The following is a 13,086-nucleotide window of genomic DNA, read 5'->3' as shown; positions in this document are numbered from 1 at the left end:
TCAATTACTATTCCTCCTATTATCTTACCTGATTCTAAAACTTTTGATGTCTCTCATAAGTTTCGTAGTCTAGGTTTTATCTTTGATTCTACTATGTCTCTCTCTTCTCAGATTAATAGTGTTGCTAGAAGCTCTTACTTTCATCTACGTAGAATAAAAAAACTTTTGCCTTTTCTTGATGATCCTACTCTTCTCCTTCTTGTTACTTCGTTAGTCTTATCTAGGATTGATTATTGTAACTCGCTCTACTATGGTCTTCCTGACTCTATACTCTATCCTTTAAGTAAAGCTTTTAACTCTGCTGCTCGTCTAGTTGCTCGTGCCCCTTTCTTTTCTCATATATCTCCATATCTTGTTCTCTTGCACTGGCTACCTATAAAATATAGAATAATTTTTAAAATTTGCACGTTCATGTATAAGTCTCAATCTAAATTATTTCCTAAGATTGGTTTACGATCGTCTTCTTCTCGCTTTTTCTTAACTCGTGTTAAACACTCTTTTGCCAAATCTGCTTTTGCTTTTTCTGGTCCTTTTCTCTGGAACTCTCTACCTACTTCTCTAACTATTTCTCCATCACTTGCGAAGTTCAGAGCGGATCTCAAGACCCATCTGTTTTCAAAATTCATTGAGGAGCGCTGTTGAACATCGCGGAAATAGCGCTTTATAAGCTAATTGATTGATTGATTATGACTTTCTCGTGGTTTATTTTGTTTGAAGTTTCATTAAAATGTTTAATATTAGATTAAATTTGTAATTACTAACATCACTATGGTGAGAAAATTAATACATTTATCCTCACTCTCTAACGTGATAAACAATAAAAATTTGGCATCTAAAGATATGAAAGTTTACAATCAAAGATCATCAAGCATACAGATGCAGACCGCGTGATATAGATCTGATGCTATTGAACCACGAGAAGGCAATATTTTAGACCTCAATTGACTGGCCTCATCATTGATATTTCGCTGCTGTATTTTTTGCAACTGTCTTTTTTCTTTCTCGTATCTTATCCTTTCAAGACACCGACCTCCACAAAACACGATCTCTAACATTTTGTAGTAGTTGAAATGTGGTGATATTCAACAAGTGACACAAGGACATCACGAATGTTATTCGTTTTTTACCGTGATCTCTTCTCCCTTCAATCTTTTAGTGGTTGTTAGATTTTCCATTCCTTCCTTCCGCATGATGTGACCAAAAAACTTTAACTGCCCCGTCGGTTTATTTGTTGTAAGTTCCTCTTTTCATAACCGGACTGTTTTAATACACCTCATTGGAGGTATGAGAGGTCCAAATAAATTTCATAATTCTTTTCAAAAGTCACATCTCAGCAGCATTATTCTTTTTTTTCATTTCTTTCGAAATCGTCCAGGACTCAAAGTCGTAAGTAAGCACATGAAAAATATAACACCCTAACAGTTTTAATTTTGTTGATATTCTGATTTTACTGTACATTTTAGAATATGCATCATTCACCATAGCTATTCTTTTTTTAACATCCATATCACATATACAACCTGAGGTAATCAGACTTTCGAAATAATTGAAGCTGTTGACTTGTTTCACCTGTTTACCATTAATGATTATGGAGCTGATCGGAACGGTTTTGCTTTTACTGATAACCATGCAATATGTTTCGATGATGTTATTTTGCAAGCCTTTCCTCTCAATTTCAACCGCACTGATCAGTTATGCAAAACAGTTTTCGCCGAAAGACCAATCAACTACTGTCAACAATATATATAAATATTTTAATTTATTTGCTGTTTTGACTACTAAAGAATTTTTCTTGGTAAAGTTTGTGATTCATTGCGAGACCAGGTCATTTTTAATCAGATGGTTTTCTAACATAGCCAATCTAAATCATTCTAACGGTCATCACTTCAGTCATGCATGTTGAATTAAACCGATGTACCATTCTCTCAATCACGATAAACACCAGCAATAATTGTTTTTTTAAAAAACTAAAAACTCTAACATCAGTTACAAATATTCAATAACTCTCGTGTACTTTAAAACTGTGTTTTCAAAGAATATCATTTTATAAGTTTATTATAAGTTTAATGCTGCCACAAAAAATGCCAAACTATTCTTAGTAATGTTTTTTATAAATCCGTAAACTATCGTTTTTCGACTAATTAATTTGCTTCGAGTTATTTTGAATATTTTAGCATTGCATTGAACTCTTTAGAATGCTTGAAAAAGAAATACATGCGTTCATACCCACAATACCTTGATAGTTTTATCAGTTTTTATCAATATTATCATTGGTATTACCCTTATCAAATCAACGCTTCCGCTTTTCTTGCTGAACATTAATTTTATATATAAATTATTTAGAGAACACAAATAATTCTTCAACACAAATTTCATTTTACAAAATGTTTAATGATCATTAAAATTCATTTTATGCTTTTAATGATATAAACTGCAATGCCAGTCTGTCGTTACAACTCATTCTTTAACTAAAATTCCTTTTAAAAAAGACTTTCAAAAAAATGTGGGCTGGAATGAAAATATTTTTACCAAGTAATTTTATTTGAGTAAAATTAGTAATTAAATGAATAGATAATAAATTCTTCGAATTAATCCCTAAACATAAAATTTTGAATTTTGAACAATAACTGATAACTCGTTATAAATATTTCAGTAATGTACTTTGTTGTAAATTTATGGAGCGCCTCTGTGGACTGCAGCGATGTAGTGATCTTATCTTGCGTCTACACGCCAGGCATCCACAAGGGTCATACATTACTACATGTATTAGGATCCGTGTCTTTACATGGAAGAGTATCTATTGGAACTTTGTGTTAATGAGCTGATATCTTAAAAGATGCTGCCACATCTACCTAAATAAATCGATACAATTTTTTAATGAGACACTTTGATAGGTTGACATGAAAAGCTGATCATTGATATGTATGTTGATTTTATAAACTGTGCGGTGATAACTGAATGGTCTTTTGTGTTAACGTCGTGTGGCTCACATCTAAACAGACACTCGCACGCACGCACACACGCACACACACACACATATATATATATATAGATATATAACACCCATACATACACATATATACATATACACACACGCATGCAAACAGCGCATTCGTATAACAGCTGACATGTTTAATATACGTGTACATGTTGTACACATACATGCGTATATATCCCGTATAGGTATACATGTATGTATGCGTGTTCGTATACATATGTATGTTTAAAAGCGACTCATGCCAGCCTGCATGTATGTATGTATGTATGTATGTATGTATGTATGTATGTATGTATGTATGTATGTATGTATGTATGTATGTATGTATGTATGTATGTATGTATGTATGTATGTATGTATGTATGTATGTATGCAATGCATGCATGCATGCGTGCAACGGCACTAAGCAGACCGCCAATGAACAATCAGCAATTCCTTCCATCGCTTCAACCAACCTACTGACACCATCGTCATCAACATCGTTTTCGTATCATCATCGTCACACTCATTATAATACGTAAAAATAATTCATTTGGACGAGTTTCCCTTTTTATGGATTATTTATCCTGCATCTGACCAACAATTTCCGCATATTTTGTTAACGGGTTCGTTCCTACAACAATCTGCAATGGATTTTCTACGCTTATAAATGTACGTATGCACATATATGTTGGAATTAAATGAAATACGTACATATACATGCGTACGTTGAAGGAAAAATTTAATTTTTGATGCACCGCTCAAGCCATCGGCAATGTCTTTTAATGCAAAAAATAATTCCTCAAAGCAGCAACAGCACCAGCCTGACGTCATACAATCGAATAATAATTACAGCATTCTGAGTGACGGAAATATTAACAGCAATAATTATTACAAAAGCGTAAACGAAGATGAGTTAAAAGATGAAAATGTCGATGTCGATCCGACCACACTGCAGAACTTGCAACCGGCGCAGCAACCACAGCAATGGCCGACGAATGATTATAACGTTAATAGTGGTGGTGTCTTTCATAAAATGAACAGCAGAAGGGTGGTCCTAAACGTCGGTGGGGTGCGACATGAAGTCATGTGGAAGACTTTGGACAGGCTGCCAAGAACCAGGTTGGGAAAATTGAGGACGTGTCAGGATTGGGAATCGTTGAAAGATCTCTGTGATGATTTTGATGCATCCTCTATGGAATTTTTCTTTGACCGACAATCCAGGTTGTACAAATGCAGCAATGTATAATAATATTTGAATTGTGTAATTATGTAGTTGGAATAATGTTTTAATTTAATAAATCAACCAACCAGCTACTAAATTTCAAATAACTTAAATATTATTATATTATTCAACGAGGTCTTTGCACACTTCCCAAACACACAGGCACACGTGTTAAACAGTTCGTCGTTTGTAGGCTGTATTATAACTCTCAGGATGCACTATGTATTTGAACCGGGTCGTCGCATGGCAGCACATGACTTTTGACTCATTAACCAAATTAACTAGCTAATATTTTATTAAAATCTGAATCTAGATCAGTTAATTACCCCTAACTACAAGCATTTGGTTTTTCAGTATAAATAATGAACTTGGTAACACACCTGTATCCAGGTCCTTCTCTTCCATATTGAACTTCTACAGAACGGGGAAGTTGCACCTTGTTGAAGATATGTGCGTTCTGTCATTCAGTGATGATCTCGAGTATTGGAATATAGATGAGTTGTATTTGGAATCCTGCTGCCAACACCGCTACCATCAATTAAAAGAACAGGTACATTCATTTCTCGATTATGTTAAAGTAAATAAAGTAAATATATGATACAAATGAAAATTTTACATTTAAACAAATGGTGTCTAAAAACGAAATAATTTAAACAAAAATTGTTGTTTTTAAATACGTCAATATTTTTTTATAAAAAGGTCATGGAAGAGATGAGGAAGGAAGCGGACAGTTTGTTAACGAAAGTTGCGGTGGAGGACTTTGGATCAGGTGGACGACGATATTCTTTTATTTTCAACTCTTTTATAAGTCACAACTAATTTTATCTGACGTTTCTATTATATAATCACTGTAATAAATTTTAGGCTTATAGTTATAAAATTCCTAATAAATATGAATTTAATGAATAAAAGGATATGCCTTCGTTTGATTAGGTATGTGTACCGCCTGGCAGAAAAAGCTCTGGGATTTATTGGAAAAGCCACAAACATCCATGGCAGCCAGGGTAAAAAAATTTATTATTTGCAATAGCGGCTTCTGTTTAAGCTTACGCTCTTCTATCCAATCAGTTTCTACTTAATTATTAAGTTAGGGTTACAAAAAAGCTGCATGAACTGAGCTGGAAGGTCTTCAAGTTGACATAACTAGGTGTGTGCTGGACTGGCATGTACCTTTGTTTTTAACCCGAGTAGGCCTTGCATCGTATAAATCCCGCGCGTATATCTTTGATGTTTTATCAGCATTAAACCTACCAAGTCATAATATCGTTGTTTGTTCAATAAAACAACTTAAAACAAGCCACTTTTATTATATATGGCATTTTAATGTCATGTTGTAGACAATTAATTTAAAATGAATTAGTTTACTTGGATAAAAGAACTATAATTTTAATGGATGCATTACATTTAAATTTATTATTTGATTAAATTAACTTTTTTTACCATATTGGCAGCTGATAGCAATCATTTCAGTATTATTCATCGTAGTGTCGACGATCGCCCTCACCCTCAACACCATCCCCTCCCTCCAAGGCCGCGACAAGAATGGAAATGCCACTGATAATGACAATCTCGTCGTCATTGAAGCCACGTGCATAGGCAAACATTTATATAGACATTGATGTATTTTCAGTCTCAGTGTCTTAGCGTGATCTTTATTTTAAAATTTTTAATTATTTGAAATAAATTATAATAAACTAATAATAATAATATTATCTGTGACAGGTTGGTTTACATTGGAATACATACTGAGGTTATGGGCGTCTCCGAGCAAGTTGGTTTTCATAAAAGGCGGAATGAATGTCATTGATTTGCTGGCCATCCTTCCTTACTACGTCTCTCTCATGCTCCTGGAGTCCAACAAAAGCACCGAACAATTCCATAATGTCAGAAGAGTTGTGCAAATTTTCAGGTGACACATTTGTGTCTTTGTGATTCAAAATGCCATCTTTCTTATAACAAGTTGTCTAGATACATTTGCAAATGATGTACAGAAGTTTTTGTTTTCTAATTGGATCTGTCCGTCTGCGAAAATGAACATCACTAACAGTACATGTTATCATAATTGGGCTTTGCAGACCACCTGTTTAACAAACCGTTGTCACAAATGATAGATAATAAAAATGATGTTAAAAAATAAATATTGCCTACGAAATTACATTTGGGATGCGATGGGATTTGTATAACTACCCATTGAACAGCATCATATTTTCTGAGACTTTCCAGTTTTATTCATTTACGTTATGTGCTTATTTTTACTAATCTCATAGTTAGATTATATCAAAACCTTGCATCATCATTAAACATTGAATGAATTTTTAAAATTCTGACATGATGAACATTTAAAAATTGTTTTATAATTTACTAATAAATATAATTGGCAACAAATCTGCAGAGTGATGAGGATCATGCGGATATTGAAACTGGCTCGCCACTCGACGGGCCTTCAGTCGCTGGGATACACTCTGCAGAGGAGCTACAAGGAGCTGGGACTACTCATGATGTTCCTCGCCATCGGCATTCTTGTCTTCTCCAGTCTTGCCTACTTCGCAGAGAAGGACGAAGTGAACACGTCCTTCCACAGCATTCCTGACACGTTCTGGTGGGCGGCAATCACCATGACAACCGTTGGTTACGGAGATATGTGTCCATCTACGGTATGGGGCAAGGTAGTAGGGGCCGCCTGTTGCGTTTGTGGCGTCCTCGTGGTCGCCCTCCCCATCCCCATCATTGTCAACAACTTTGCGGAATATTATAAAGACCAAATGAGACGGGAGAAGGCCATGAAGAGGAAAGAAGCCCTAGAGTTGGCGCGGAGGAGTGGAAGTATCATTTCATTCAGTGGCTTAAAATCTTTCGGAGATTGGAAGGACATAAAAATGGCTGGCGGTGGTCTTGAAACCTCTGATTCACTTGCCAGACAAATTGCATCTGTTAGCGCTTCCATTATTTCTCTGTAGGGACATTTAGTTTATTAATTTTTTAAGTATATCAGAAAAATTGTTTTTCAATAAAATTTTATTATTTCTATATTTAAAAACTCTTAAAAAGTCTAATTTAAAATAATAATGAACTTCAAAATTCTGTTCAGCCTGCTGTTAAGATGAAACACGCCGTGAGCATGTCGAGATTGCTGCCAAATAAAAAACAGCAGCATCTATCGCGTCACGTCGTCCCGTCGTCATCCAACGTCCAACAGGTCAGCAACGAAAATCTCAAAAGGATGGTCATGTCCAACCCTAATCTTTCCATAATGCATGAGGTGACTAACTTTTTCATTGTTATCAATTATCGTATAATCCATTTTATTTTAAAATTTCATATTAGATTATTATTTGTAATGAAATTTTGGTAAAACTAAAATAATGTTGATTTCAAAACCAAAATGGAAAATGAACGCAAGGACGCAGCCGGACAGATGAAGCAGAACTTGTTTCTGGCCATTCCACCGTCCTCTCCGCTCCAGCAACAGCAATGTCACTTTCCTAATAATTCCTCCCATACATATAATGGTAGAGTTGTTGGAAAATAATTTTTATTACACCCGCTAACAATTAGGTTGACGTTTAATTTTAATTTCACCGTTTCCAGATTCCTGTATGTTAAAAAAGTACACCAACGAATTGAAAAACGCGAAGGTATCTGACGATATTCTTGATCTAATGAAAAGCCAAAGCAAAAAAATGCCAATCAACCTAACTTTCAAGCCGTTTACAGCGTGCCAGTCAAAGCAATGCCAGCTGATGAACAAACGTCATCAGGTTCCTCAACAAACATATCACGTGTCATCATCGCTGCCGTCAACAAAACAACTGTCATCTTCTTCCTTATCATCTCCACTGCCTCCGCAACATTTTGCAAGTGTGAAATTGAGTGACTCGAGTGATAATCATCATCATTCTCATCAACATTATCCTCATCATCAGCAGCAACGTATTATGCACTTACACAATTCAAGTAACCATGAAGCTTGCAGCATGTTTCCATTCGATGTAGTCAGATGCCAACAGTGTGGAAGCCTGAAGAGCAGCAGCATCAACCCCTGCGAATGTTGTGTGGATGTTTCTAATGTCAACCTTATGTTCTTTCCACACTCACCTAATCTCGATCTCTCATCTCGTTTCGATATCAACAGCAGCAGCCACAAATCGCTCATCACCATGAATCCGACACTCAACAATGAAATGAATTCAGAAGCCACGTTTAGCCACTACGAACCAGCAGCATACTCACAACAGCGTCAACATTACCAGCAGCATCAGGTTGAAGTTGTCCTGAAGGATCCTTCCAATAATGATGCTTCCAAAACAAAAATAACCAAAAAGAAGAAGCTGGCCGTTGACAAGCCGCACAGGAGGCAAGCAACCTTTTACCATCTTAATAACTTTTTTCTTGTATTTCTGTAAATAAATTTAATAATAAATAATTGTTGTTTCAGGGTCATATATATTTATTCATTCATTAATTTATACATTAAATGATTGCACATTGTTAAATCATTCATTTAAATCTACAGATATGATTGAAAGTTGAGACCATATATATTAATATATTTAACATACATGGTTGAAACTAATAAAAATTATTTACCAAACTAACATCATTGAGACATACAAATGGAAGTCGAAGTGGGCCAATGGTATGGTTGCAATGACGGGGTTTGAATGCAAGGACATTCCAGCTTATCACGTACATTATGTGCTTGTGCAGTTGAGAATTAATTGAGAGAAAATTAATATTAATAATGGAAACTCTTTTATTTCAATCAAAGTCAATCTAATGAATGGAAGAAAATAGAATAATTAAAATATATACTAATGTAATAATACCCAATAAAACCACAATGCTCATTATCTATGACAAGTGCAAAACGGTAAAATATTCAAATTGGTTACGGATTGTTTCTATCGCAATAAATGGCATACGTCGATTTAATAACTGTATAAGTTAATTTGTTAATAAATGTAATCGGCCATGAATTTTTAATTAGAGACAAGTTTAAAACATTAAAAAAGCCAATCGGGGTGATTTCAAATGTTTTCAAAACAATTAAACTGTTTTTAAAGTCAGCCTTTAAACACAATTTCAAGTTATTTTCGTATTTCGATTGTTTGTAATTTTTTGATCTTATCAGATTTGTTTCATGGCACACCGTTAATTCGATGACTTCAATCTTGTGGTCGCGCAAAATGGCGATGTCTGGACGAAGAGTGTCGAACAGTTGCGATATTGGCAGCGAATATCCGGCAGTCCGGCTGTCGACATGTCTTTAACCAACTGACGATCTCGGATAAAATTTTATTATGACGTTCAGTATATCTTGCTAACGCGACAACAGATCCACAGTTGGACACAACGTGTTTGTTAGTTTGTTGAGCGCCGCAAAGAGGACATAGGGAATCGTGTGTCTTTCCCCATCTGAGCAGATTGGCGTTGGTCGGCAATTGCTGTATAAGATATTTCCTGGCAAATTTGTAGAGAGTTTCTGTAACCAAATCTAATTGTTTTGACCAATGTGTTATTCGCGATGGTGATATTACCTCTGTTACTGATTTAACAATGGAACCCTGGATCCGAAGCGACACAACATGATTCCAGTTGGCAGTTATCTGATCTTCCTTTAAATGTTTTAACGAATGAGTTGTTGTGTCTGTATCTGATAATAAATTGTCCACCATTTTGTAGTCTATTGATGTTTCCCGCCAGAGACAGCGAGTTTCGGTTCGTTTTGAAGTAATTGCGGAGTTTTAATCTCATTTTTAACGCAGTATTCCTGAGTGAAACAATATTATGACCTGCTGTCTTCAATGGTAGCCCTAGAACCTCTGATACATAACCGCTAATTGGCATCGTTAGCCAATCTCTAACTGCCTCTGTCACCATGTTGTCCAAGTTATTTTTTATCCACGTCAGTGAAAGATTATAGCTTCTCAATTCAAATTTTAATTGTGACGGGATAAATCTTCTTAAGACCTGGAGTTTCATTTGAGTGGAAACCTTTAGATCCGTTGTCCTCTTTAACAGTCTTGTTAATTTGGAAACCATTTCTTCTTTGGCCTTTGTGTCCTTTAGTTCCGCATCGTATATTTTACCCAGGTATTTGAATCCAGAGCCCAATTCAGCGGGTGGAATGGGAATGTTGTCTATTGTCAACCTGGGCAAAAATTGATCATATGAGCCATCTTTTTTCATCATACCGAACACACAACATTTGTCCACTCGCATCTGCATGTCTGACCATCGGCACCAAGCTAGATTCAGATCAATTAGCTTTTGAGCACATTCCGAATTGTGTGCTATTATCGCTGTATCATCTGCAAACTGCAGCCATGATCTAGCCCTCACATCTGACGTTGGTCCCCACAGGTAGCCGCATTGTTTAAATTCATCACCCTCCAAGATTTTCATCAACGGGTTAAAGCAAAGGTTAAACAACAATGGCGAACATGGATCACCCTGTATCACTCCTTTTCTTACTGGCAACAACGGTGTGAGTTGATCATTAATTGATACTGATATTGCATAGCTCGAGTAGATTGACAAAATTAAATTTCGGAATAATTGAGGAACATGATGGTAGAGTAAAATGGAATTAATAAGCTGATGGTTTACCTTCCCAAACGCATTCCGAAGATCCAGTAGAGCAATAATTATCGAGCGTTGATATCTTTTTGCGTCTTTCATTAGATGTGATAGCATCTGTGTGTGCTCTGCTAGGCCATCGAGCGTAGGGTAAAAACCTTTCTGTATATTTGTGCTGATAAAATTATTTTGTAGGAGGAAGTTGTGAAGACGATTTTTGATTTATGTAGAAAATATCTTGTATAGTACAGGCTGGAGAGTTATGGGGCGAAAGTTAGCCGGGTCATTTGCATCACCTTTTTTATGAATAAGAATCGTTAAGGCTATTCGCCAACACAGCGGAATTGTTCCGGCATTCCAACATTTAACTATTAATTTATGAAGGTATGTGCGGAGAATTGGACATCTTTTTAGCGCAATAACCGAAATTTGGTTCAGCGGACAAAGTGTGGCTTTGGCCTTGCACCTTCGAACAATCGCAACGACTTCCTTATATGTCGGTTTATCGATGTCACCCTTAACTGACGGTTCCGGCAGGGGATGAATCCAATCTGGAAATTGGAATGAAGATCGAGCGTCGGCTATCAATCCATTGCGGAAAAAGGTTTCACCGTTGGCCACATTATATTGAGGAGCTACATTTGTTGATGATGAAAACGATGATTTGCAGGCCCTCCAGAAATTGTTGTTGAACTGGTTTGTATCCATTGCGGAGCACGTTTTCTTAGAGGATTTTAATCTCAATCTCTCTCGAATTAATTTACTCAGTTTTGAGATATGGGTGTTGAAAACGTTATTGCAGTTTTGAGCTTTTAGTTGTTTTAGCTCCTTTTTTTGTTGTTTGATTGTGCAGTCTGTTTTCAAATTATTTGTTGATTTAGTTTTTACAACGCCGTAGTTTGTTTTGAAGTAAGAGTAAATTATTTGTTGAAAATGTGTTGCGAAGTTGTCTAAATCCATGTTGTTTAGGCAATCCAATTCACTCTGAAAAGCCACGTTTGCTTCTGACCAATCCGCTAGAAATTTTGGCAGTTTAACGCCTGAGAGCGGTTGTGGGGTCTCCGTTTGTGTTGGTTTGTGTTCGAAACCAGAGCGACCTGGGTCAGAAGAAGTGGATGTTTCTCCTTCATCTACTTTGGCTTTGAGAGATTTGCACATTTTACAAGTTCTTTGGTGCATTCTTAATCCTTTTCTACCCTTACAGGGTCGGCCACAAAAACATGTCAACATATTATTTAAATTATTTGAAATATTATTGTCGTTATTTATTAAACTAGACGAAATATTAATATTTGGTGAATTGTTTTCATTTACAGTTTCTATCTTAGTAGCTTTTGTACAACGCCAGGAGTGTCTGTTCAATGATATAAACTCTTTATAACAATACGGACATTTGGTCGCGTTAATTAAAATTATTTGATTTAAAACCACAATTAAACATATTAAATTATAAAAAATATAGTTCTTATTGAAATTTAAAATTAAAACAACGGCCATGTTTGTTACAATTTGCGAATTTATTTAAAACCAAATTTAAATAGTTAAACTTCGTTAAAACACTATTATTGCTATAAAAACAGTAAGCTGTGAGAATACTACTCTCTTGTTCGGTTGTAATAATAATAATGATTATTGATAATAATAATTGTAATAATAATAATAATAATATTGATGATAATAATAATATATAATAATATTGATAATAATAATAATAATAATTAAAAGGAACGCCTCGTGTTGTGTGTGGACAGAAACATATTCGCCCCCACCGACGCTCGACACCATCGACCACCAGACCATCGTGGAGACTGACCAGCTGCTGGAACAAGTGCAACAACAGCTGGAGACTAGCTGCAGTGATGATCTGCTCTTCCTCAGAAAGATTCCTGCTGCAACAACGGAAATGTCTTTCGTCATCCCAGAAGATGATGATGATGCTGACGACGACGAGGATGGCAGAGAAAATGACAGGTCCGTTGATTCCATCGATAATTATGACGATGGTGACGGAGCGCACGGAAGGGACCTGCTCGACAAGTCACTTCCTAACTACGATGATTATCTCTTTAATGAAAGGAAAAATAACAAACCATGTACTAATAAAAGTGATAGAATATTTGGCAATAAAAAAAATAACCCGAGAAAAACTTTAGATACTAACAATTTTGACGATAATTTTTTAGAGAAAAGTGTGAAAAACGAAGCAGATAATGTCAAGAGCGCCCTGGTTGATCGCGATGTGGAGTTCATTGATGATTTGGACCACCATGATCAACACTTTAATGATTCTAATCCGATGAATTGA

At 35.7% G+C, this 13,086-nt stretch overlaps 3 protein-coding genes across 3 annotated transcripts; 2 read left to right on the top strand and 1 right to left on the bottom strand.

Annotated features, from left to right (window-relative positions):
* Nucleotides 1–3,568: 3,568 nt before the first annotated feature.
* HELRODRAFT_108240 (hypothetical protein) lies at nt 3,569–7,159 on the top strand (the record flags this gene model as incomplete). The annotated part of the gene is made up of 8 exons (XM_009031056.1): nt 3,569–4,201; nt 4,593–4,752; nt 4,902–4,971; nt 5,136–5,206; nt 5,654–5,790; nt 5,833–5,837; nt 5,925–6,111; nt 6,595–7,159. The coding sequence occupies exons 1-8, from the start codon at nt 3,753–3,755 to the stop codon at nt 7,157–7,159; spliced, it is 1,644 nt and encodes a 547-aa protein (XP_009029304.1). The 5' UTR covers nt 3,569–3,752.
* A 1,626-nt stretch (nt 7,160–8,785) lies between these two features.
* HELRODRAFT_165197 (hypothetical protein) lies at nt 8,786–11,939 on the bottom strand (the record flags this gene model as incomplete). The annotated part of the gene is made up of 2 exons (XM_009031055.1): nt 8,786–8,880; nt 11,117–11,939. The coding sequence occupies 2 exons, from the start codon at nt 11,937–11,939 to the stop codon at nt 8,786–8,788; spliced, it is 918 nt and encodes a 305-aa protein (XP_009029303.1).
* A 745-nt stretch (nt 11,940–12,684) lies between these two features.
* On the top strand, nt 12,685–13,086 carry HELRODRAFT_165196 (hypothetical protein; the record flags this gene model as incomplete). Its single annotated transcript, XM_009031054.1, has 1 exon — nt 12,685–13,086. The coding sequence occupies one exon, from the start codon at nt 12,685–12,687 to the stop codon at nt 13,084–13,086; it is 402 nt and encodes a 133-aa protein (XP_009029302.1).

The sequence above is a fragment of the Helobdella robusta genome (genome assembly GCF_000326865.2).
Source record: "Helobdella robusta unplaced genomic scaffold HELROscaffold_7, whole genome shotgun sequence".
Lineage (NCBI taxonomy): Eukaryota > Metazoa > Annelida > Clitellata > Rhynchobdellida > Glossiphoniidae > Helobdella > Helobdella robusta.
The sequence above is the reverse complement of the archived record's forward strand: the minus strand, read 5'-3'. Positions and strand labels throughout refer to the sequence as shown.